The 27,201-nt window shown below is 37.2% G+C and overlaps 1 protein-coding gene across 4 annotated transcripts in view; it reads right to left on the bottom strand.

Moving 5' to 3' along the window:
• WNK1 (WNK lysine deficient protein kinase 1) overlaps positions 1-27,201 on the bottom strand; it is a gene marked incomplete at both ends in the record, with an annotated part of 132,465 nt that overhangs the window by 63,674 nt on the left and 41,590 nt on the right. For all 4 annotated transcript variants that reach the window (XM_079714880.1, XM_079714881.1, XM_079714882.1 and 1 more), the window contains 2 exons: positions 680-900; positions 7,175-7,347. In XM_079714880.1, coding sequence (XP_079571006.1) covers positions 680-900; positions 7,175-7,347 — 394 coding nt within the window. The remainder of the gene's footprint in view (positions 1-679; positions 901-7,174; positions 7,348-27,201) is intronic.

Raw genomic sequence — 27,201 nt, 5'->3', positions numbered from 1 at the left:
CAGGGGACACCTGGCAAAGTCCAGAGACAGTTTTGGTTGTAACGACTGGGGAGAAGTGGGCAAGGGGGCAGGCTACTGGCACCCAGCGGGCAGGACCAGAGATGCTGCCGAATCATCTGACAATGAGCAGGACAGTCCTTATAACAAAGAGCTGTCCAACCCAAAATGTCAATAGTACGGAGGCTGAAAACTGTTTCAGGTGTATCTTCTGAAGAGCAGGAAAAAAGCCGATAATCAACCATCATATTTTCACAGTTTAAAATAAAGTTTTAATAAGTAGATATTTTTGAATATACATATACCCAACAGACTTCTTCAGAAACTAAATTACATATAAATTCAATTTCTTTTATGGGGAAAGTAACATACTTTATCTGTTATATAAGTAAGTATATGATACTAAGTATCAAAGAAATGACTCAGTAAGGTTAACAATTATTACATAATGTTTTGTCAGCAAAGTTCACCTTACTTCTCTTCATATAACTTTACAAAACAACAATGGTCTTCAAGATGATTCTAGAGGCAAAGAAACAGAGAACTCCACATCACTTTCTGGGTTCAAGCTCTGGATTTCTGAAGGTTTATTTCACATAATAAAAGCTCTGACAAGGTCAGGTTTCTAAATAAAAGGAATGTCAGAAAGCCAGTGAGACTGCAAGGTACACCTGAAACATACCTATCACACTCTTGGCAAAAGAAGCCCGCTTCAGGGTTGCCAGACCTAGGTCTCCAATCTTGACTGAGCCTGTAGGGCCAGTGATAAAGATGTTGTCACACTTAAGATCCCGGTGAATAATAGGTGGAGTTCGAGTATGAAGAAACTGAAGTCCTTTAAGAATCTGACGGCACCAGCTTCTCAGAACTTTGATCTTCATCACCTTAAACCTTTTCAGGTACCTAGAAAAGGCAAGGTACACCAAACAGGTTATCAATGATATGCATTTATTGCTTTGAAGAATTCCATTAAATTCTAGCATATCTGAGATGGGAATATCAAGTTCAGAATATTAAGATTCAGTAAGCTTAGGTTAGTGCTACTTTTAGTAAGGTTAAAGGGGACAGGATAATAAGTAGTTGGCAAGCAAATTCTGATAACAAAGCACAAAAAATAAATTCCTTAAAATCAGATCACTGCTAAAATGATTTAGAAGTTAAGAGGCAGAGCTCGACTTCTGGTAACGGTGAAGCAACTCTTATTGGAGGCAGATATAATTATGAACTCTAGTGAATACACAGACACACACAACTACTCGAAAGCTCTGGCGGAATCAAAATCAGGCATAAACTGGAAGGGAGTACACACGAGGGAAAAGGGAAAGCACTAGTCTGTGGGGGTCGCTCAAACCTGGACTGAAACCTGGAGCATTACTGGCTGAGGAATGAATACGAGGATACACTTGAAGATTACCGCAGGGTCTAGAACAATGCTATTCAACAGAACTTTCTACAATGGCAGTCTGTCCAATACAATACTCACTAGACAAAATAAGAATATTCTTTTTTTTTTTTTTTTTTTGCGGTATGCGAGCCTCTCCCGTCGCGGAGCACAGGCTCTGGACACACAGGCTCAGCGGTCAGGGCTCACGGGCCCAGCCGCTCCACGGCATGTGGGATCTTCCCGGACCAGGGCATGAACCCGTGTCCCCTGCATCGGCAGGCGGACTCTCAACCACTGCACCACCAGGGAAGTCCAAGAATATTCATATTTAAATGAATTAATTAAAATAAAAAATTTTGATTTCCCAGTTGCACTAGTCACATCTCAAGTGCTCAACAACTACATTGTAGCAAGTGGCTACCATTTTGGATGGTGCAGATTACAGAACATTTCCATCACCACAGAAAGTTCTGTTGGACAGCAGAGATCTAGAAAGTAAAGGAGGCAGGGTGGGGGGTTGGAGGGTGCAGGTGGTGTGTAATCCCAGAAAGGAGGTACAGGGGCTTCCCTGGTGGTGCAGTGGTTAAGAATCCGGCTGCTGGGGCTTCCTTGGTGGCGCAGTGGTTAAGAATCCGGCTGCCGGGGCTTCCCTGGTGGTGCAGTGATTGAGAGTCCGCCTGCCACTGCAGGGGACACGGGTTCGTGCCCCGGTCCGGGAAGATCCCACATGTCGCGGAGCAGCTAGGCCCATGAGCCATGGTCGCTAAGCCTGCGCATCCGGAGCCTGTGCTCCGCAACGGGAGAGGCCACAACAGTGAGAGGCCCGCATACCGCAAAAAAAAAAAAGAGGTATAGAAGGGGATCTCCAAATTCTGTATATTCACTCTGCCTAAATCTCTGGCTGACCTCTGAAATGTGTATGTGTAGCAGAGTCCAAGCAGCCCAGCTAATGCTAAAAGAACAGGACAGAGATTTCTGATGAACTGAGTTCTGATACTATTTTATCTGGAAATATTCAGGGAAAAAATGAAGAGCACTGATGGTAAATATAAAAGACTACATTTTCCTATTACTGTCTTTATGTTACACATATGACTACTTAAAGGAAAATTTATAACATTGTATTACAGGATCTAAACAATAAATGTAACATATGAAAATTATAGCATAAAGTATAAGTACTAGAAATACATGGGCCTATATTTTTGCAAGTTTCCTTTATTTTACATGAAATTGTACAGTAACAACCCTAAGCATGTTGTGAAAAGTTAAAGATATAAATGCAGTATCTAAAGCAACCACTAAAAAAGATATTTCAAATGCGCACACACACACACACACACACACACACACACACACACACACACACACACACGGAGTTTAACCAAAAAGCTAATACAGAAACTAATACGAAATCTTAAAAATAAATTAAAAAATGAAACTCTGCTTCACCTGGGTGGGATATGAGGTAATTAAAGAAAACTAATGGTGAAAGTTGGTTTTATGGTTTAAAAAATATATATAAAAACAGAGTTACTTCTGGAGGGTAAGGAAAGGGCTGACTGGAAAGGGCTGGCTAGGAAGAGGTTTAAGGGCATGTATTGAGATGATGGAAATGTTCTATATCTTAACGGTTTCGATTACATGAGTGAGGTATCACATTAATAGGACAAAGGGGAAAACAACATGATCATTTCAATTCATGCAGAAAAGGCATCAGACAAAATCCAACACCTTTCCATGATAAAAAAAAAAAAACTCAAACTAAGAATAGTGGAGAATATATTCAACATGATAAAGAGCATTTTATGAAAAACCCACAGCTATACTACAGTGGTGAAACACTGAAAGCTTTCCCATTAAGACTGGGAATAAGACAAGAATAACCACTGCTCTTCAGTGTTGTACTAGAAACTCTAGCCAGATTAATTAGGCAAGAAAAAGAAAGGTACCCAAATTGGAAAGGAAGAAGTAAAACTCCCTCTATTTGCAGATAACAAGATCCTATATACAGAAAATTCTAAAGAATACAGACATGCACACACAACTAGAGTTAATAAACAAATTCAGCAAAACTGCCAGAGTACAAGATCAACATGCACAAATGAGCTGTGTTGTACACCCCAACAATTAACAACCTGAAAAGGAAAGCAAGAAAACAATTCCATTTGCAACAGCATCCAAAAGAATAAAATACTTAGGAATAAATTCAACCAAGGAAGTGAAAGATTTATACACTAAAAACTAGAAAACACTGTTGAAAGAAATTAAAGGACACCTAAATAAAATGGAGAGATGGGTTCATGGACTGGAAAACTTAATATAGTGAAGATGGCAATATCAGCCAAAGTGACCCACAGATTCGATATATCTACAGATAGATTTGATTATATCTACAGATGCAATCAAAATTCTAACAGCTTTTTTGCAGAAATGGAAAGCTAATCCTCAGGTTCATATGGAATTACAAGGGGCCCCAAATAGCCAAAACAATATCGAAAAAGAAGAACAAAATTGGAGAACTCAGTTTTTCCAATTTCAAAACATATCACAAAGCTAGGTTTTGTAGTATTAAAACAGTGTGGTACTAGCATAAGTATAGATACATACAACAGTGGAATAGTATGGAGGGTCCAGAAATAAACCCATGCATCTATGGTTAAATGATTTTTGACAGGAGTGTCAAGATCATTCAACAGGGAAAGAATAGTCTCTTCAACAAATGGTGCTGGGACAACTGGATATCCACATGCAACAGAATGGAGTTGGATCCCACACCTCACACATACACAAATGTTGACTCAAAAAATGCAACGATCTAAATAAAAGAGCTAAATCTATAAAACTCTTAGAAGAAAAGTTAGGGTAAATCTGCATGACCTTGGTTTTGGCAATGGATTCTTAGATGTAACCCTAAAGGCACAAGCAACAAGGGGAAAAAAAACCAGATAAACTGGACTTAATCAAAATTTAAAACTTTGTGCATCACATGACGTCATTAAAGAGTGAAAAGAATATACAGAATGGGAAAAATATATTTGCAAATCATGTACCTGATAAGGGTTTAGCTTACAGAATATATAAAGAACTCTTACAACTCAACAAAAAGACAAGCAACCCAATTTAAAAATGGACAAAGTGGGCAGAGAGTTGAATAGACATTTCTCCAAAGATGTATAACATGCACATGATAAGATGCTCAACATCACTACTCTCTAGGGAAATGCAAATCAAATGAGATACCATGTCACAGCCAGCAAGATGGCTATTAAAAAACCAACTGTTGGCAAGAATATGGAAAAATTGGGACCCTTATACATTGCTAGTGGGAATGTAAAATGGTTCAGCCATTGTGGAAAACAGTTTGGTGGTTCCTCAAAAAGTTAAACACAGAATTACCATATGACTCAGCAATTCTACTCAAAGGTATGTATGTATCTAAAAGGCATGAAAACGGGTACTCAAATAAGCACTTGTACACAAATGTTCATGGTGGAAACAGCCCAAATGTCTATCTATAAGTGAGTGGATAAACAAATTGTGGTATATTCACGAAATATTATTTAGTCATGAAAAGGAATGAAGTACTGATACATGCTACAACATGAACCTTGAAAGCATGGTAAGTGAAAGTAGCCAAACACAAACACATATTTTATATTCCATTTATATGAAATACCTTGATCAGATAAATCCTTAGAGACAGAAAATAGTTGGTGGTTGCCAAAGGCTGGGGCAAAGGAAGAAAGGGGCATTGTTTAATGGGTTTTAGTTTTGCAAGATGAAGAATTCTCGAGATTGGCTACACAGCAACATGAATATATTTAACTAAACTATACACTTAAAAATGATTAAGGGCTTCCCTGGTGGCACAGTGGTTAAGAATCCGCCTGCCAATGCAGGGGACACGGGTTTGAGCCCTGGTCTGGGATGATCCCACACGCTGTGGAGCAACTAAGCCCGTGTGCCACAACTACTGAGCCTGCGTGCCACAGCTACTGAAGCCCGCGCGCCTAGAGCTGGTGCTCCGCAACAAGAGAAGCCACGGCGATGAGAAGCCTGCGCACCGCAAAGAAGAGTAGCCCTCACTCGCCACAACTAGAGAAAGTCCGCACGCAGCAACAAAGACCCAACACAGCCAAAAATAAGTATAAATAAAATAAATTTTTAAAAAATGATTAAGATGGTAAATTGTATATGTTTTTACCCGAGTAAAAAAAAAAATGCCCATCTATAAATCCTAGAGATCAGCTAGTCCACTTACTTTACACGTGGAGAACTGAGGGCCAGAGAAGGGGATCTACTTGCCCTAAGTCACAGCTGGTCAAAGTCAGAGCACAGAGCAGACTCCTACTCTAAGTCTAGTGCTTTCTACTTTACCTCTTGCTGCATTTGCTTTGAGGCTCAGAAACTGAAACAGATAATGATGGGGGAAAAAAGAACTTTAAACTTAAAAGAAAAATGGTTAGAAACTTAGATCATGTGCAATTAAAGAGAAAATATACTACGTGGGAAGGATAATGGGGAGTAACTGCTTAATGAGTATGGGGTGTTCTTTTAAGGTGATGAAAATGTTTACGAACTTGACAGATGTGGTTACACAACACTGTAAATGTAATAAATGTCACTGAATTGTACACTTTAAAAAGGTTAATTTTGTTATATGAATTTCATCAAAAATTTTTTTTAAAACCTAACTTTATTTCTATCTACTGACAGACTACTGACAACCCACTAAGTATTCAAACCAGAAAAAGAATCTCAAGATGCAGCTATATAAACAACTACTACCACAGAATTTTCCTTAATTCATTCAAATGTTTATCAAGTTTCAGGCATAATGCTAGGGAACACAGTCTAGGAAAAGAAACAGGCATGTGAATAACAAGAAGCATGGACGACTAGGATAAAGATGTTGCCATAAATATTAGAAAAGTTGGATGGGAAAATTAGAATGTGCAGGAGGGAAATAATCTGTTGTCTTTTCAACATGTTAATTTTGAGCATCCAAGAGCATCCAGGATTTTCTACATCCAGGAAATACAAGACTATGTTTCAAAGATCTGGGATTAATCAGCTCAGTAGCATTAACTACAGAAGGTTATAAAGAATAAATACACACTACAGAGACAATTTTTCACAATCCAATTCTTCCACAAAAAATTTACACCATAAAAGTTACTCTACTTTCCTCCCTGAGTACAAATAGATACTCTAAGAGACATGGGGCTCCAAAGGCATACAGGGAATTTCTGCATTTAACCTATCCATATTCCTGAAAGGGATGATAGGTCTAGATGTTCTGGCTTCAATTTCTGATGCTTTGGGAAATGAAATTATCTAGTGATAAATGTCACAATACAACTTGCATTTGATACAATATGTGCATAGTTGTAGCAAAAACTGCCCAATATGAGGTGATAAAATAAATGGGTAAAGCTTGTCAATAAGCTTCAATTTCACTTTAACCACTAGAGGGCTACCTTGTCATTTGATTTCTGATCTCTTAGCCACTCAATTTTAGAAATGCCAATCACCATAACTTAAAGCAACTAGGTTTATTCTGCAACAACTTCTCATTTAAATACTTACCAATACATAATTATCAAACCACTTTATACACCAGAGGACCTTGTGGGCAGGAAAATGTGCTCATATACTAACATTTGGAGCAACTCTTCATTCCCTCCTTAGTATACTGGGCAACAACAGAAGAACTGATAAGGCCGGAAATAAGAAAATTCAAGTTCTCTCATACTTCTTGGTCAGCTTTTACAATATTGATGAACTTACGTTTTAAGTGTTCCAGATGTCATAAGTTCAGTCACCAAAACGATGCACTTCTTTCCCTTTACTGTGGATTCCCAGGAATCATAGAATCGGACAATATTGGGATGCTGAAGACCCTTTAACATTTCAGCCTCTTCTTTAAATCTCTGCCTCTCAGACTTTGTTAACTTTCGATCCTAAAATCAAAAAGCAAGACAGAATACAGTTCAAGATTGGGAGTTTGGGATTGACATGTACACACTACTATATTTAAGACAGATAATCAACAAGGACCTACTGTACAGCACAGGGAACTCTTGCTCAATATTGTGTAATAACCTAAAAGGGAAAAGAATTTGAAAAAGAATAGATACATGTATATGTATAACTGAATCACTTTGCTGTGCACCTAAAACAAAAACAAAGAAAAAACAAACAGAATATGCTTTTAAGATAATAAAACTCCAAGTCACATAGTTACACTTAGATGCTAAACATGTACTAAATTATAATGACCAATACTGTTAAAATAAAACATCCTAACACTGAAGTTACTAATAATTAATAATCTCATCAGCCTGTTATATGAGTGTGAGAACAGGCTAAAGTGTTATTTAAGAAAACTCTTGATTATAAAGTCATGCTTGAGGGATTTCCCTGGTGGTGTAGTGGTTAAGAATCCACCTGGCAATGCAGGGGACACGGGTTCGAGCCCTGGTCCGGGAAGATCCCACATGCTGTGGAGCAACTAAGCCTGTGTGCCACAGCTACTAGCCCGCAGGCCACCACTACTGAAGCCCGCACACCTGGAGCCTGTGCTCTGCAACAAGAGAAGCCACCGCAATGAGAAGCCCTGAGAAGCCCGGGCACCACAATGAAGAGCAGCCCTTGCTCACCACAGCTAGAGAAAGCCTACATGCAGCAACGGAGACCTAACGCAGCCAAAAAATAAATAAATAACTTAATAAAATAAAGTCATGCTTGAGATTATTTTAGTATCTTTACTGTTAATGTGTGCTTCAGATACATATTTTTCAGGTGCAGTTAATTTACCACTTCCAAAATAAGTCACCTATTGACAGAGATATGCAATTTAATAATGGAACAAGTATGGGTTTTGGAAGTGGTGAGATCTAAAAATAAATTCCGTCTTTGCTTCAACTAAAATTTCCTTCATGAATAAAGTCAAGTCCTCCGTATTCATGAGTTCGCATACCCAGATTCAGCCAACTGCAAATCAAAAATGGGCGGTGGGGGGCGGGGGGTGTTGGGGGATCAGAAAATTCCAAAAAGCAAAACCTGTAGAGATGATTTAAAAGTATATGGGAAGATATGCAAATACTGTACCATTTTATAAAAGGGACTTGAGCACCCACAGGGGTGGAGGGTGGGGTCCTCGAACCAATTCCCACCGCCCCCCCAGGATATTGAGGGATGACTGGGTATACCTTCACCTCATAGGACTCTTGTAAGAATTAAATAATCTACTAGGTAGATTTAATTTAATTTAGTCTACTAGGTAGATTTATTTAAAGTGCCTAGCACTTCATAGGTTAATTCATTTCTTATCTGAGATAACTGGAGAAAAGCACTTAATCTGTTGTTCTTCCCTTAACAGAGTCCCATACACACAAGCTCTGTACTGTCCTGTAAATTAAAATTGAAACTGTCATATAATATTCTATCAAAGCACATAATACGTATTTTAACGAAATAGTCCAGGCATACAATAACGTAATGTGTCTATGATACAGTTAATTAATTAAACATTAAAGATGTAATTTAAACCTTCCTATGTAACTAGATGGCCTTTCCCATCACTACTCCTCACCCTTGAATAACAACTACTACCCCGATCAGATATACCATTCCCATATGGGTTTTTACACTTTAGGTGAAATGTTAAGATTTCATAAAAAGAAGTTATAGAGCATGTACTATTTGGAAGGTGGCTATTTTCCACTCAACATTGTTTGAGCTCATCCATGATGGTACAAGGAGACGTTACAAGATATCTACCATATTACTGTAACTCCATTCATTATCACTGCTATGCAGCTATCCACTGTCTGAATACACCACAATTTATATATAATCTCCTACTGATCAATCTTTAGGCGCTTCCCCATTTTTTTTGCTATTACAATATGGCAAAGGTTTTGCAGTGTTAATCTCTAGGATGCAGGCTCTTATCTTGGAGTCTATAAACCCCTTTAAGGCAGGTTTGTGAACATGTGTGAAAACAAATATATCTTTATTTTTCACTAACCTTGAATTGAAACTTAATATTTCCTTGAGTGAATGTATGTACCTAATAGCATTCAGCAGTACCTGTGATTTGTCACCAACAGACCTAGGTATTTTCATATCACGTAACAGTGGTTGCAGATTATCTCAAAATACCACACTAGGCATTACTTTGAAATTATGATAGCTATTAGATCTTCCAGTAGATCTTATTAATATACACTAATAATGCATACTATATCACAAATTTAAAAGTTTTGGTAACTATTTTAATATAATTTGTTTCCAATATAATCCTATGTATTTTACTATATGGACTTAAAACAAAACATTTTCTAGCCTTCACTAGCCTTCTGGGGCACACAAAAAAGAGAAAGTACACCTATTAGGATATATAGCTAGCGGTAGAAGTGCATAGGGAATAGGCATCTTCAGTCTTCACAGGTATCAACAAATTGCTTTTCAAAGGGACTGTACCAACTGAGTTTCCCAACAACTTTGTATGAAGGTTCCCACTGCAGTACATGGTCACTAGCAACTGGTATTATCAGAGATTAACTTTTGTCAATTTGATGGGTGTAAGTCATGTTCTATAGTTTAATTTACATTTTCAGAGTCACCAAAAAGTGTAAGAAACTTTGTTTTCTTTGCAGACTACTTAAGACCCCTCTTCTGCAAGGAACTGATGCTTTATCTTACTTGTAGCAGTTCTTAATAGATTATGGATGCTAATCCTTTATTGGTTTTATGAGTTACAAATACCTTTTCTCAATTTGTGGTTTGTATGTTCACCTTGTTTATGATGTCTTGATTTACAGATGTTTTTATTTCACTGTATTTCAATTCATCTATCTTTTACTTTGTGGTAGGTGGATTTTATGTCTTCAGTAATTTTTCCAGACACTAAGGTCATAAATATTTTTCTTTTCCTTTTTAAAATATAAATTTGTTTTGTTTGCCACATCTGGGAATTGTTGAGGAATTTATTTGGTTGGGTAAAAGAAGGGCTGACTGTTATTTCTGTTCTGTGTCAACCAATGGCCCCAATACCATTTAACGAACAATCCATCCTTTCCACAGAAGTACAGTTCTGTCTCTGGATTCTACACTCTATTCCATGGTCTGTCTAGTCCTGCGCTAATACCACACTTTCTTAATTGCTCTCACTCTTGAGTGATAGTTTAGCTGGATGTAGAATTCTAGGTTGGTTCTCTTTCAGCACTTCCAAGATACTGTTTCATGGTACTCTGGCATCTACTGTAGCCCTCAGTATCCGTGTCCTCCTTTGTAGGACTTTGTCCTCCTCTGTATTTTCTCTCTGGTTACTCTGAAGACTTTTAAAAAAAACTGTGCTCTACTCATTCACTACCATGCATCTAAGGTTTATTTTATACATAATGGGGCTAATTGTGCTTTTTAAGCCCAAAGTTTCAGGTATTTGTCTTCGCATCAGGAAAATTCTCAACGATTACCTTTTTGATTACTGCCTCCTTCCATTCTCCATTCTCTTCTAAGTTTTTCTATGTATGTCTGTATGTGTTATGTGTAAGGGTGTGTGTGTGTGAAACCTTACTCAATCCTTCATATCTTTTAACTTCTCTCTCATTTTCCGTTTCTTTCTCTCTGCTGCCTTCTGGGCAGTGTTCTCAGATCTACCTTCTTGTTCATGAATTCTCTCAAGTTATTATCACATCTAACCTGCTTATTACCTTAAAAAAATTTTTTTAATTAATCAAACTTTAAAGTCTAAAAGAGGCAGAGATGCAAAGGACATGTGGCAAGGTCTCAGTCCCTGCTCCAGAAATAAGAGATGAACACAAACTAGACACTTGCAACTAGCCATACAAGTCTTCAAGGGCTGGGTATACTGGTGAGTCAGACTACATTTGGACATCTGTACAGAAAATAAAACGAGGTCAAGCAGTCAGTCTGTCACCAAAAGTACCCACCAGAGGGTTTGATAAAGGGAATTCAGTCACTACTTCAGTCCCTACTTTCCCAGCTAGCATCAAAAACAAAGCAAGGTGGGAAAAAGGGGGAAAACAAGAAAAAGAAAAAAAGTTGGGCACTAACTAAGGACTTCAGTGGAGAAGGAATTCTCCTGCCACTTCTCTAGGCCCAGTGCCTGGGGGAGGGATTTGTCCCCACTCAGTGGTAACCCCACACATGGGGTTTTGAATGAGAAATGATAACTGGTGGCTCAATTTGCAATGATCCCCACCAACCTCCACCCCATCCCTGCTTCATGAACAGACAAGTTTTCCCAGCATCCTCCTTGGAATTTCCTCCCTCTCAGGGTTCATCTCCAAAATTATTTCCATCTCCAAATCATCACTGCAAGATTGCCTTCTCTCAAAGTTCTATAAAAGCCCACTTTCACGGCCCAATATCACTTTTATTCCCACTCCTAACCTGAAGCTGCAACCATCCACAAGTCACATACCCTGTCCACTGAGACTCAGATCCATAGCTGTTTCATCTTGGTCTATCTTCCTAAACCGTTCCCTTCCCAGAGAACAGACGGCCAAAGGGCCAAAGGACAAGTCCAAGTATCTGGGGCCAGATGACTGAGGAAAGCGGCACTTGTTACTTAGTTTTTAATTGCAATACATTTTCATTTCTTGAAGCTCTTTTTGGATCTTTATCAAATCAGTCATTCACTGCCCCCTCCAATACCATCTTGATGTTTCTGTGGTTTTAGTTTTTAATCCTTTAATTCTTTTAAAATAATGTGCTTTAGGGGCTCAATTCAATAACACTTTTATCTGAGTTACTGGGGATCTAATTTTTTGCCTAGTGTTTTGGCTGCTGACATTCATTCATGGTGGTTTGTTTCCTCACATGATTAACAACAGTGGATAATATGGTTATCTTAAACTGTGATTTGTCTGTTGGAATATCCTCAGTTGTGGGTGTACTGCTGTGGACAGGCTCTGAGTTTATTTATGCCTGGTGCTGCAGGGATATTACTTAGTCTTGGTGATGCCTGCATGTAATCAGTTCAAATTTGAATCTCATACTTTTATGAATACAGGTCCCTGATTATGTATTCTCAGGGTAAACTTTTTTCAGCTGACTTGGGAAAAACTGTCTTTTCCCTGACTCAGAAACTGAAATTTTCTCATCTGTCTTTATAATATTAAAGGTTTTGTTCCCTTTTAAAGAACAAGTTTATTGGATCTCAGTTCCAATACCTGCTCGGGCTTAAGACTTCATCTATCCTTGGGAGACAGTAAAACCACGCGTCTTAGTTAACAAGATTGGCAATTGTCCCAAGAAAAACCCTAGTGTCAATTCATGCTTTTCCTACTCTCGTTTCTAGTTTCTTCTTAGTTTTCAGACCTTGGAAATTATCCTGACAGCCTTATAAGCTCAGCTATGCATTTAAAAGGATAGGTTTCTGTAGTTCCTCTCATCAAAATTTTCAGAATGTCTGGTATTTTACAGTGGGAAGAGTTTTCAGCTTGTTTGGTTTTCTATTTACTTACAATAGGGTTCCCCAATATATGTTTTTAAAAAAATATTGTTTACCATATATTCTTAAATGTTCTTCATTTAAGGAAACTTTATTCAAAAAATGAAGGAAGGGCTTCCCTGGTGGCGCAGTGGTTGGGAGTCCGCCTGCCGATGCAGGGGACACAGGTTCGTGCCCCGGTCCGGGAAGATCCCACATGCCGCGGAGCGGCTGGGCCCGTGAGCCATGGCCGCTGGGTCTGCGCGTCTGGAGCCTGTGCTCCGCAACGGGAGAGGCCACAACAGTGAGAGGCCCGCATAACGCAAAAAAAAAAAAAAAAAAAATTGAAAAAAAAAAAAGAAGGAAAATCTAGATCACTTGCTGACTCTCTTATACATTACTGCTGAATTACAAAAACTTATTTTAAAGAAATTGTGAAAAGTTAAGCTATTCTCAAAACAATCAGAGGACAGTGATCACGAGCCAAATGAATTATAATATTCTACCTCCCATTAAGTGATATTTAATTGTTATATTTTAATATACAGTCTACCTGATTGTCTTGATAACTACTCTTATTTTCTGTAGCATGTAACATTCATTTCAGTTTTAGCAATTAATGTATATATTCATATATGTTTAACTGAATTTTAACAAATGCTTGAGTACCCTGTGTCAGACAACAGGATAGGACAAACATTAGAGACAAGGTTCCTGCTATTCTAGACCTTACAATGTAAGAGGCAGAGGCATTAATTTTATTAGGTATTATAAAGAGAAAAAACTGAGTGCTTTGAGAGCATATCACAAAAGACCCAATTCTGTGTGCACAAGCTAGTGTTAGCCCCCATATCAGCAGGTTACCCTAAGGGTTGAGATCATGAGCATGAAAGTACCCACAGTTCTAGTTTTACAATACTTGAAATGCTTAAGACCACAAGAGTCAGTAAAAAGTGCTAAAGGCAAACTTCGAAATGCAGGACAGACTGGAGGCGAGGAGACTCAAAACTTTAATAACAGTGAGCTACAGAATTTAAATTTATTTATTTAAATTTGTTTATTCACTCAGAGTTTAGAGCTTCTGGAAAGTCTATCACTTACAGTAGACCACTGTAGCTGAAACTTGGAATATACATTATACAGGATAAGGTAGTATACAGTACTTAATAGCCAATGAAATGTTTTCTCTCTACTGGTATATAACTTTAGCCAGAAACTGTCACTAGACGTTAACCAAAACTGTAGCCTAATCATTCTACATGGTTACTTAAATTTTAATTTTAGTTTAAAACCTACTTAAAGACTGTTTCTTTCACATCTACAATTCCAAGTTTTCAAAACTGCTTTAAAGTACACAAGGCTTGTAAACCCTTTCTGCAGAAACTCAAACCAAAGTAATTCACTCGTGTCTGTCTCTACTACCACCACCCTATTTCAAGCCGTCACGGTCTCCTCTGGATTTCTGCAATAACCTACTAGCTGTTTCCACACGGCTAAACTTCTCCCTGTACAATGTGTTTTTCCACTCTGTCCAAATACAACCAAAATATTTTAAGGTCAACTTAATCAATTCTGCGGTATGCATACTTTATTAATTCTTAGAAATACTGTTTTCCACATTTTAAACATCTCTGAAATTAGAATGTATCACATAATTGAAATCTTAGACTCAGTGAAGTACTGTATGTCCTAATCCTGTTAGGATAAAGGTGGAAAATCATTGTGACCAATGAGGTCCCACACAATGCAATCCTTGCCCACTTTTCCAGCCTAATTTCTTGTCACTCTCATGTGCCTTTCTCAGACATGTCATGCTTCTTCCCACTCAGGTCCTTCACACACGCTGTTCCCTCCATACAGGATGCCCTTCCATCAACCTTTTTTCCCTGGTTAATGCCCAGCCATCCTTCAAAGATCTGTCATTTCCATAGGGATACCTTCCTTGGCTGCCCCTCACTCTAGATTAAATCACCCCTGCCATATATATGTATAGTTTCATGAACTATGTATATGCCTCTTTCAGAGCTCTTAATCACAATATACTGAGACTTACTCTAAAAGCAGGGACAAAATGCCTTTTTCGGTGTTCTATCTTTAGCATCTGACAACCTAGCATTGTTCAATTGCCATGTGTTGAATGAATCCATGAATGTGTTTTCCAAAAAAAAGTGTGTGTGTACATTTTTCACAAGTAGTTAGCATTTCCCCAGGAATAGAAGAAATTCCTATGACTTAAAAGCAAGGTGAGGATTGAAATTGGGCCTCTGAGACTCATTAACTTAACACAACTCAAACACTATGACCAACCTGCAATGGTCAATGCTGCCACCATTCTGATTTTAAAAAGTATTTGTTAAAAGCCATTGTAAAAAATCTGCCAACTACTTATTTATAGCAAAGTATAAATAGGGTGGGCGGAGGGACCAAACAGGGACTTCTTCCTTCTTCCAAAAACCTACAATCAATTTTCTTCTGAAGAATAAATACACTGAATGGCAACCTTAAAATTCTATGGGATTACTGTGTTTAACTTTTACCTAATTTTGCCTAGAAGTCATCTATACTGTAAACAGAGGCTATTTTATATGTCTATTACAGATTTTTATCCTCCCTGAAAGCTACTGATGATTTATTTTAAGGGGTCTGAGAACCTCACTTTAAACCTTTAACAGTAGAAATATGACTACAGGGACTTCCGTGGTAGCACAGTGGTTAAAAATCCACCTGACAATGCAGGGGACACAGGTTCGAGGCCTGGTCCAGGAAGATCCCACATGCCGCGGAGCAACTAAGCCTGTGAGCCACAACTACTGAGCCCGTGTGCCACAACTACTGAAGCCCATGCACCTAGAGCCTGTGCTCTGCAACAAGAAGCCACAACAAGAAGCCTGCGCACTGCAACGAAAGAGTAGACCCCACTCGCCGCAACTAGAGAAAGCCTGTGCGCAGCAAGGAAGACCCAACACAGCCAAAAATAAATAAATTAAATAAATTTTTAAAAAAAGAAAGAAAGAAATGAGTACAGATTCTCAACTAAGTAGGGAAAAAACCCAAACAAATAATTTGGTGCTTCTTTCAATAATCTGTCAACTTGTTCTATCTATAAGCCTTCTATTTTTAAAATCTAGGACCATTTCGTATCTCAGAGAACTATACTATTTTAGCATCCAAAAGAATTGGTTAAGACAAAGTCAAATAGATCAAAACTAACATAAGCAAATAGACCTGTAAGAACAGCTGGGGTTTTAAAAATAATATTTGTTGGGTGTTTGCTATTTACACTAACTGGTTGTTTTACTTCTGTTCTCATTCTCAGAAAACCCTTGTGAGATATTAGGAAATATTACTTTATTTTAACAGATGAACAGACTCAGAGAAAGTTAGTATCTTCCTCCAATTCACAATGAAAAGCAGAACCATGAACTAACTGAAAATTTGATTCATAGCTCATGTTCCATTCACTATACTAGACAAACATATTTAATTTCTTCTACAACATTTTTCAGAAAAGCCACGTTGATATTTCTGCTATTAACCAGGGATCACTGAAAAGAACTAGGCACTTTACTAAATTATAAGTTATAGCTGAAGGTAAAATAAGAGGAGTATATATTGTTTAAACATTATCAACTGTCAAATATAACAAAAAAGTGGACTCACAGATATATAGAGAACACACCAGTGGTTACCAGTGGAGGAGAGGGCTAATCTAGGGGATGGGGGAGTGGGAGGTACAAACTACTGGGTGTACCATAGGCTACAAGGATGTATTGTACAACATAGGAAATACAGCCAATGTTTTGTAACAACTGTAAATGGACTGTAACCTTTAAAAAACTGTATCAAAAATTAAAGACTTCAACACTTAAAAAAGCATTACCAAGTGTTAAATTATCGTGAAGACAATGAATTTACCAAGTGTTAAATTATCGTGAAGACAATGATAAAATTTATTTTTTATTTTAAGTATCAAATGAGATTGAGAACAGATTAGCATGACTGCTGCTTTTTGGTGCCTCTTCTCCAGCATTATCAAACTGGATATTCCTGGGGGCTTGATATACTATCCCAATTGCAACATTCATTACCTTCAGGGCAAACGAGAGCTGATGCAGCTAACCCGCTCTATTCATTTCATTCATTTCTTTCCACCTACATAAAATTGTTTTGACAGGGTAAATGAACAAAACCAAGGATCACTGTCACATGACCTCCCATAACATGCACAGCCCCCGGAGGCTAAGGGGTGGAGGTGGGGGCCCAACAACAACTGAAACAATTGTTCATCTCAGTACCATCCAAATAACAGTGCTCAGTAGATTATTTGCTGATGCAATTTCTTCTTGGGTGAGTGAGAAACACAATGCTAGTATTGGTACAATGGCCTTACAGCAATTTTACATCTTCAGTTCCTTGCTTTGTACAAAGTTATTTTATTTTAAATATCCTCTAGTCTCTTTATCCCTAAATTTCGGTATTTTCTGAAGTAACAATCCTATGCCTTCCTATTGCTTATTTTATCAGCCCCAGAAGCAAACCTTCCAAATAAATTGTGCAACTGAAACAGTGAGCTTGATTTTCATTAAATTAAACCAGAAATATTCACTTTATTAGCTAATATCTGTACCCCCAGAAAATTTGACCCTCTAGACTTATTCACAACTTCTATTGCATTTTATTTTTAGCAATATTCAAAGTTTTACTACTAAATTAAGACCACATGTGATAAGTCTACATATCACAACATGGGTGGAGAGAAGTATCTGGAATTCCTTGATTAGACTATTTTAGGTCAATATTGGAGTCCTCCCTACTTATCATTTTCTGCACCACACTGACTTAGCAAAGACCTAGGCATCTATTCCATTTTTTAAAGTGATACTAGCTGTTGGGTGTTGGAATACGGAAATAAAAACTTGTCTTCAGTCAGAGAGAACAGCAGTTTGAAACATTGCTTTCCAATGCAGCATGGGTTCCAGTTAACATTTACCGAAAATTTTAAAAATTATTCTGTATTTTGAAAGAAGGAATCACATAAATGACTATTTAGTCTGGCATACCTCTCTCTCATAGGCCTACATGGTCTAATAACAATTCAAAGACTGCAGAAAAGTATTTTGTACTCTAAATACTTCTATCTACTAAATACTTTGTCCTATTCTTGTTGAAAACTCCCAGATAATTAGACACTGAAGGCCTGGGGAAAGGTGGGAAAAATAACTCATAGAAGCAGAATAATGATGCTCATGCAAAAACTCTTAACTGTTAACAACAACAAAGATTAATAAGGCTTTTAAGGTGTTTTGAAATACAATATGAAAATTAAACCTGGATTTTATGTAGCCAAATCTACAGAGTAAACTCCTACTACAAATTTCCTTATGACCTTCCAGTCTGATACCCTTAAAGAGGAACAGGGTCTATCCCATAGAGAAGAGAGTCTATTTGAATTTTCCTCAATAGGTCAATAGATATGATAATTACGGGGCAGGGGCAGGGAGTAGATGGACATTTAAAAAATGACACTGTGTCCCTTGCTTCTCCCTAGCATCCTCTAAGAACTATTCTGAAATAGTCCCAGTTTCATAAAGACAGAAAAAAAGGTCATCAAAAGAAAAGCAAAAAAGAACCTGGCTGTTCTATCTAACTCCTCCTCCACTGATCCGTTCTTCCTCTGGCTCACTTTGTTTGCATTTTTTAAAATTTATTTATAAAAAGGTTCTCTGTATCAAAGCAGGAAGAAAAAATAATTACTTACACAAGAAAATCTACAGTGCTTTCTCAAACCAGATGTGTGCCAATTTATATAGTTCTACCACTAAGCATCCTGTACTTCACCCCCAAACCTGGGCCACAAATATATAAATCTGGGGCCTGAGATTCTCTTCACCCCTCTCTTTTCAGGGGCACAAAAACCAAATGGAACTCAAAAATATCTAGAGCCTGGCACATATAGAAACTTTTATGTTAATGCTAAAAATATAGCAGATACTTTTAACACCTGAACCACAAAAATGTAAACACATTTAGTCCTATTAGAAAACAGCAAACTATTTTCACTAAATGACTAAAAATATCCATTGTATATAATGTAGCAAAATTCAGAACACTACCCATAGCCATTCTCATAAATTTTAAAAGGTTTTATTGAGATAAATTAGATTCATTTGAATGTGAAGGCAATTAACTGACAAGGCTAAATTTCAATTGTTATAGGTAGGGCCCTATACTAAAACTTTCTAAAGAAAACAAAAAGGCCAAGGAGGGGACAAGAAGGGGAGATGAATGTGGGCACAAAGATCCAAAAATTCTTATTACAGGAAGAAAATTTTACACTTCAGAGACAAATGTTACCCTGCAATGGATATAGAAAACAGTGTCCGAAGTTTTTTTGAATGGGGTAATGAAGGGTTGCCAAATGGGGAGACCAAGAAAGCAAAAACTAAGTGGGTCATGCTGTTAAGAATCTGCCACCACAGGAAAGCAAACATGGTGGGCACAAATCACAAAAACAGCAAGAATCTCATCACAGAATTCAGAGCCTGATATCCAAACTTGTTTCATTTTGTTCAGGAAAGAAATCAATAAAATAAAGTCCAGTATATAAGAACACAATGTATTAGCTTTTCAGTGTGCATGACAAAATATTCATCTAAGAAAATAAGAATGCAAAAAATTTTTTTTAATTAGAAAAAAAAAAGGAGGGAGGACTCCTTAACATACCTGTTCATATAACTTTAAATACTCCTATGTTATCTTTTCTTCTAGAACCCTCTCAACAACTCAGTCTTAACCTCTCTCTCTTTACCATACCACTTGAGGGGCATGGAATAAATATTTAAGCTTTCCAAGGAAACCCAGAAGTGCAGAAAGCAGTAAGATTTGAAGAGTAAGGAAAAAACAACAAACAAACAAAAAAAACCCTGAAAGCCTGATTTGCACAAGCACATCTGCCCTAACAGAGTTTTATATTGAGAATAAATACTTGATATCCTCATGCTTATTACCAAGGTCGGACTATTTTACTGTAAAGTTTTACTGATTCTGGAGTTCAAATTAATATTTACAAATGTCTACTGCACATTTTACAACCAAAGACTCAATATACCTCCAACCCTACAAAGTTTCTTCCACAAGTCAGCTTATCCACTTCAATTTCCCTGTTTCTCTTTGTGTTCCCAAGCAGTAAAGTTGGAATCTCTTTTAATCTCTGAAATTCCATCATTTTCCACATCTCATTTACATTACTGCAACCTAGTAAAAGGTACAACTACCTCCTATCAAAATAACTATTGCCTAATTACTTTTTTCCTGCTTCAATCTCTCTCTCAGATGCAGATGATCTCCAAAACACTTTATAATCACACCAAGTCCCCTGCTCCGAAATAGTGAGTGTAAAATTAGCCAATCAATTTCACCCAGTTACAAGAATCTTCTGGGGCGCTCCTTAACCAAGGATTCTAGGGCATTACCTAGTGAATCAATCAACAGGTGAAAGAACTTGTTATGACCAGTAAGTTTGGGAAATCCTCTATGACATCAAATCCATATTCCAAAGCCACTCAGATCCACCTTCTTTTTCAACACTTTCCAAAACAACCCACCACAGGCAGGAGGGAATCCTATATTCTCACATGGCATACTCATCTCTTCCTCTACATGCCTATAACTAAAGAAACTGACATTAAGTTTCTCCTTGTTGTAAAATGGAAACACCATCTTTCTTGACTAGTAGCTAAGAGTTATTTTCAGGATTCAACATACTGCATGTGAGCTTTTAAAACTGTGAAAATAATTATACAAAGAACATAATTTTTATGTCAGATACTCCATTCATAGCGATTTATTCCTCTGTACGTACTCCTGAATATAATTCACATTTGGCCGTTTTTACACTGCAGTGGAACAGACTACCTGAAGAAGTCATCTGGAGAAGTTAGCATTTTCTTAATTTGGGACTACAGACATATCAGGGGTGGGTAAAAGAATTCTGTGCTCTAACTTAGACAATTAATTACAAATTTATATATGTATATTCTGGCTCAACTAATTGACCAGAAGATTTCTTTCATAAGGCACTTTGCTTTTTTTAATTACATTAGCAACCAAATGATAACCTAAGTGGCAAATTATAAATTCAATGTATTAATTGTTAATTTCATTAATAAATTAATGCTGGCTGCAAGCAGGTTGGGCACACGTGCCCTAATGTCATCAAATTTCCCCATTAGTTACTCAGAAGTCCTTTACCAGTTAAAGATAATATTTCTGCAGTTTTAATTTGTAATTGAAAAAGACATTCTCATAAGAATAAGTTATTTATAAAGGAAGACTGTAACAATTGGGTTTAGACTGGCAAGTAAACATTAATTTGACTTTAGTTGGTTTTAATTTGCATTAAATTGAAAGTCTGTTTTGGTTTTATAGTTGTATAAGATCTATAAAGCACAGGGTGTATATATTTTTTCTTCTACCTATGCAAGTAATATTTTAATAATTGAAGTCACGCTAAGTGTCATAATTTTTTTTCCTTTAAAACATGTCTAACAACGAGATAGAACTTCAAATCCATTAGGAGGCTACTGTTAACAACAAAAAACAAAAACAAAAAACTTAGAGACTAACAAGTGTTAGCGAAGATACAGAGAAACTAGAACCCTTGTGCATTACTGGTAGGAATATAAAATGGTGCAGCCACTGTGGAAAGTTTGGCATTTACTCAAAAAGCTAAACACATAATTACCATATAACCCAGCAATTCCACCCCTAGGTTTATACTCAAAAGAACTGAAGCAGAGACTAGAACAGATAACTTGTACACCAATGTTCATTGCAACAGTATTCACAGTAGCCAAAGGGTGGAAACAGCCCAACTGCCCATCAGCAGATGAATGGAAAATAAAACCTGGTAAATATGTAAAATGAATATTATTCTGCCTTAAAAAAGAAGTTCTGATACATGCTATAATATGGATGAAACATGAGGACATTATGCTAAGTGAAATAATACAGACACAAAAGGACAAATAGATGACTGCCACTTATATGAGATTCTAGAATAGGCAAATTCAGAGACAGAAAGTAGGAAAGAGGTCATCAGAGGCTGGGGGGAGGGGAGAATGGGGAGGTAAGTATTCAATAAGTTCAGACTCGCAGTCTGGGAGGATGAGAAGTTCTGAATATAGATGGTGGTGATGATTGCACAACACATTGTTAATGAACTTAACAACTGTATATACACTTACAAAATGGTACATTTTAGTAAAGTGATGCTGTCTATATCCAACCCCCTACAAGTCTAAACATTACTGGATTTTGTGGAACCCTGTTCTTGACACTTAAGTAAATGAAGTACAAAATTCAATTCAGGGTAGGGGAGGCAGGGGGATGCTACTGGGGAGAAGCCCACTGAGAACTTCAAAAAGTATAAACCATGTTTCTACTTCCTATACTAGATAAGTACTTGATGTGTATGTTGAAATATGAGATATTGTATATAGTTCTTTACACTTAAGAGAAAAATAATGTCTACTGATCACCTTTATCAACTCCCTAAATAAGAGAAAAATAAGTTGTAAGTTTCACATTTTCTTATTTTCAAGGCAAGTAAATAATTCTACCTCAATACCGATCTCTTTATATGTTTAACTAGGAACTAGACTAGTTTTTGCATTAATATTATTATTATTATAACCTAATCCAACTGTCATTTCACCCAATGAATTGATTTTAATGTATCTCTTTTTTAAAAAATCACTGTTAACAACATGACCAGTGGGTATACAGGGAATGTAAATATTTTAAAACTTTACATAAACCTTTTAAAGAATACAGAAATGTAAAATATACATATATCTATGTATGCACCTTCTGTATTTGTCACATCTTAATGTTCTGCCATATTTGCTTTAGATTATTTTGTAAGAAATAAAAATACTGTTCTTCCCTCCCCCTCCACATAGCTAGCCACTGTCTGGAATATGGCATTTATCATGTCAATGTATATTTTTATAGTTTTACAACATATGTACACATTCATGAATGATATACTGTACTGTTTTATATATTCTGATTTTTTTTTTTTTTTTTTTTTTTTTTTTTTTTTGTGGTACGTGGGCCTCTCACTGTTGTGGCCTCTCCCATTGCAGAGCACAGGCTCCAGACGCGCAGGCTCAGCGGCCATGGCTCACGGGCCCAGCCGCTCCACGGCATGTGGGATCTTCCCGGACCGGGGCACGAACCCGTGTCCCCTGCATCGGCAGGCGGACACTCAACCACTGCACCACCAGGGAAGCCCTGATGCCTTAATTCTTGTTTCAATACTCCAGTTCCTTTAAACATAGTACATGCCACGGTCTTCTGGCATCTAATATTGGAGTGAAGAGTCTGATTTTACATCTTTAGTAAGTAACAGTATTTCTCTACATGGATATTTATAAGCTGCCCTTCTCCCAATCTTTAAAGTTCAATTATTTTGCTAGATTCTTTGTGTAAGATGTGGGTCTCTTCTTGGTTTCTGACTAGAATGAAGTAAGTTCTATCTGTATACAAATAACTTTTTTGTTTTTAACTCAGAAGAGTCTTCTTCTAGTCTATCAGTTATTGGTCTCTTAGAAATCTCAATTATCCATAAATTGTTTCTCTCTTCTCTGAATTCACTTCTCATTATTTTTGTCTTTCTTCTTTCATCTGCATTCTGAAAGTAACCTCCTTGTCACTCATTAGATTTTCCATGGCATCAGTTTTTGTTTTTTTTTAACCAAGTTCAACGTGGTTTTATATTCTGCTATTGTTTTCTTGAATTGCTTTCTCCAGCCCTCCTTAAAATATTCTGATTTTCTCTCGTGCCAAAAGGCAAGTCTCCATGTATCTTACTGAATATGTTGGCATTTTAACTTATACTTTTGGATCCTGCATGGTTCTTCTGGATTCTCTTCTTACACCCATGCTTTTTTCTTTTGGCTCTTTCTTGAACAAGGATAGATCTTCCAAACCTGTGTTTATAGCCCCACTGTATGCCACACATGTGGGAGGCAGGTGACTGGGTGGGAAAATTGACAGCCACCCAGCAAGAAACCTGAATGCTAGAGAAAAGCTGAATGATTTTATTACTCTCTCTCCATACAATACCACAAATTCATTGCCAAATGAAAAGGTGATTGAAGAAGATGAAGCCAAAAATGCAGGGCAGGGGGGAAAGGATTTAAAACTATGTCAGATAGTTAATAAAAAAATTTTCCCCTGGATTTTGTGATAATTTTTGGTAATTAGATCTTTTAGGTTTGTAACTTGTGATTTCTTCTCTCATTTCATGTAAATATATATTTTCATAATTTCTTTAAAAAAATTTTTTTAGAGTACATTAACAAATATTGTGACTATAAAACAGTAAAACTAGAAATGAAAGGGCAGGGAACTAGAAGTAACTCTTAGAAATTAAAGATATGCTCATCAAAATAAAAATTCAATGAACGCTTGCAAAAATAAATGCGAAATCAAAATAGCAGACAGGGCTTCCCTGGTGGCGCAGTGGTTGAGAGTCCGCCTGCCCATGCAGGGGACACGGGTTCATGCCCCGGTCCGGGAGGATCCCACATGCCACAAAGCGGCTAGGCCCGTGAGCCATGGCCGCTGAGCCTGCGCGTCCGGAGCCTGTGCTCCGCAGCGGGAGAGGCCACAACAATGAGAGGCCCGCGTACTGCAAAAAAAATAAAAAATAAAAAAACAAAAAAATAGCAGACAAGGGGGACTTCTCTGGTGGTCCATTGGTTAAGACCTCGCCTTCCAACACAGGGACATGGGTTCGATCCCTGGTCGGGGAAATAAGATCCCACATGCTGCGCGGCAACGAAGATCCCATGTGCCGCAACTAAGACCCAGTCAAAAAAAAAAAAAAAACGCAGATAAGGGGTTGGTGGCAGAGATAAGGAGGTGGGGGTGGGGGTGGGGGAGGAGCAGAGTCATTACACGAGTTTCAACATACAAATAAATATGCCCCAGAAAAAAAGAGGACAGGGAAAAATAAGAGTAGAAGTTAGAACATTCCCCAAAGCAGAGAGACATTTCAAGGGTCCATTAACAAACAACCCAACACAACGGATGGCGAGACAAAGTAAAAACAAAACTAACAGAAAGGACGCCCATTCCTGTAAGTTTACAAAACCAAAAAATATCCAGAGGGTGGGGAGGAATATCAGCAGTACCAAGGAGAAAAAAATGATATTAACAGAATCCTAAACAAACCCAGAATTCAAAGTTTACCATAATGCATTCTTTCTTATTAGCAAACTTATTACCATATTTTCTTCTATTTGTCTTATACTGACAAATTTTAAAAAAAGAGACGAACACAAGGGATTCAGGAAACATATTCAATCCATTAAGAAAAACAAACAAAAGCCACACACAGTTGTGCAGCATACTTAGAGAGCACCAAGTCCAGAACAGGGGTATAGAAAACTCTGAAAGGAAGACTCAATGTATCGGGTAGGACAATGTAAAGAAGGCTTTGAAAATGTGCTAAGAAAAACACCAAGGCAACTGGAAACTACATGAAAAACAAAGCAGTACACATTAGTACAAAAAGGAACTGTATCCATACTACATGGCTCAGAGATAGATATGGACGGTCATAAATACTTGATTTTCACTTTTAGACATTTTTAAAGCACAGAGACAATGTTAATATTACTCATCTTGATAATTTAAAATACATATAATGAAGGTTAGACGGTAGAATTGAAGAGAAGATGGTACGGGTGGTATTATCTTCATCTTACAAAGTAGAATAGAAACTGCCTTTGATGGGACAATAACTAAGCGTGTGGCATAGGTAGATTATCTAAAGTTGCCACTGAAACCATTTAAACTCTGATTTCCATACCACCATTAGGGCTGCTGCTATAATATCACGAACTTTTTTTCTTTTAACCTAATGTTCCCTCAAAAATCCATCTTCTTATAAACCTTAAATTTATGGTTAAAGGAAATCTTATATTACTACTCTGAATAAAATCCAGTGATCTGGGCTTCCCTGGTGGTGCAGTGGTTGAGAGTCCGCCTGCCGATGCAGGGGATACGTGCATCTGAGGTTTGCACATCCATTCAAGGCTAAAATAAAAAAGATACACGAGAACAAATGTTGACAAAGACACAGAGAAAGTGGAACCCTAATTCACTGCTGATAAGAATGTAAAATGGTGCTACCACTTTGGAAAACGGACAATTCCTCAAAAGATTCAATATTGAGTTACTTTATGACCTAGCAATTCCAATCTTCAGTATCAGCCCAAGAGAAACAAAGTATATGTCCCTACAAAAACTAGTGGCATTAATGTTCATAGCCACATTATTCATAATGACCAAAGAAGTGGAAACAACACAAATATCAATGATGAATGGATAAAAAATGTTGCATATTTTGAAATATTACTCATTGTATGGATATTACATAAAAAAGAATGACATACTGATACGTGAAGTACTGATTCATGCATACAACATGGATTGAAAACATTATGCTAAGTAGAAGCCAGTCACAAAAGGCCACATATTGTATTATTTCATTTATATAAAATGTCCAGAACAGGCAAATCTCTGGAGATAGAAAGTAGGTTAGTAGTTGCCCACAGCTGGACGGTTGGAGAGAAAAGAGGTTTCTTTTGCGGGTGATGAAAATGTTCGAAAATTGATTGTTATGATGGTTACACAACTCTGAATATATTAAAAAACCACTTGATTTTATACTTTAAATGGGTGAATTGTATGGTACGTGAGTTATCTCAAAGCTGCTTTTAAAAAATGCAGATGGCAAGTTAATAAAATAACACAAACCATCATCAAATGAATTTAAAAACTGCCATATTTAGTCAAACCTACGGTCTGTCTAATCCAGTGCTCTGTCCCTGACAGTGCCAAGAAAACAACAATAAACCATATACATAGTAAGAAGAAATGGTCCATTTCCATTAGAAAAGATTATGGAGAGAGTTCTAAAGCCATACTATCACTCATCTAAATCCTTTAAAGAACTGTTATCAGCCTCTCTTTGTACTTGCAATAATTAGTTCCAATGTTTACTAGCCACACTGAACAGAGAAATACTATCCTTATTTTTATCCTAAATTTACTATTTAGTTCTTTTGTGCATGTGTCATCTTAATAGATGACAGGAAGACCAATATAATAATATATTCTCCCTCATAATTTTATATAGACTTTTCAGGTCATCCAACTTTGGCAAGATCTGCTTTATAAAGTTCTTCCACAGACAGCTAACAATTTGGTATCTCAATGATTCTAAAAACCACAAAGACAAGGTCTCATTCATTCTTCATGACACAGCCCTTTA

The sequence above is a fragment of the Hyperoodon ampullatus genome (genome assembly GCF_949752795.1).
Source record: "Hyperoodon ampullatus genome assembly, chromosome: 11".
NCBI classification, from domain to species: Eukaryota; Metazoa; Chordata; class Mammalia; order Artiodactyla; family Ziphiidae; genus Hyperoodon; species Hyperoodon ampullatus.
Note: the sequence above shows the minus strand (reverse complement) of the source record. Positions and strands in the feature narration are given on the sequence as shown.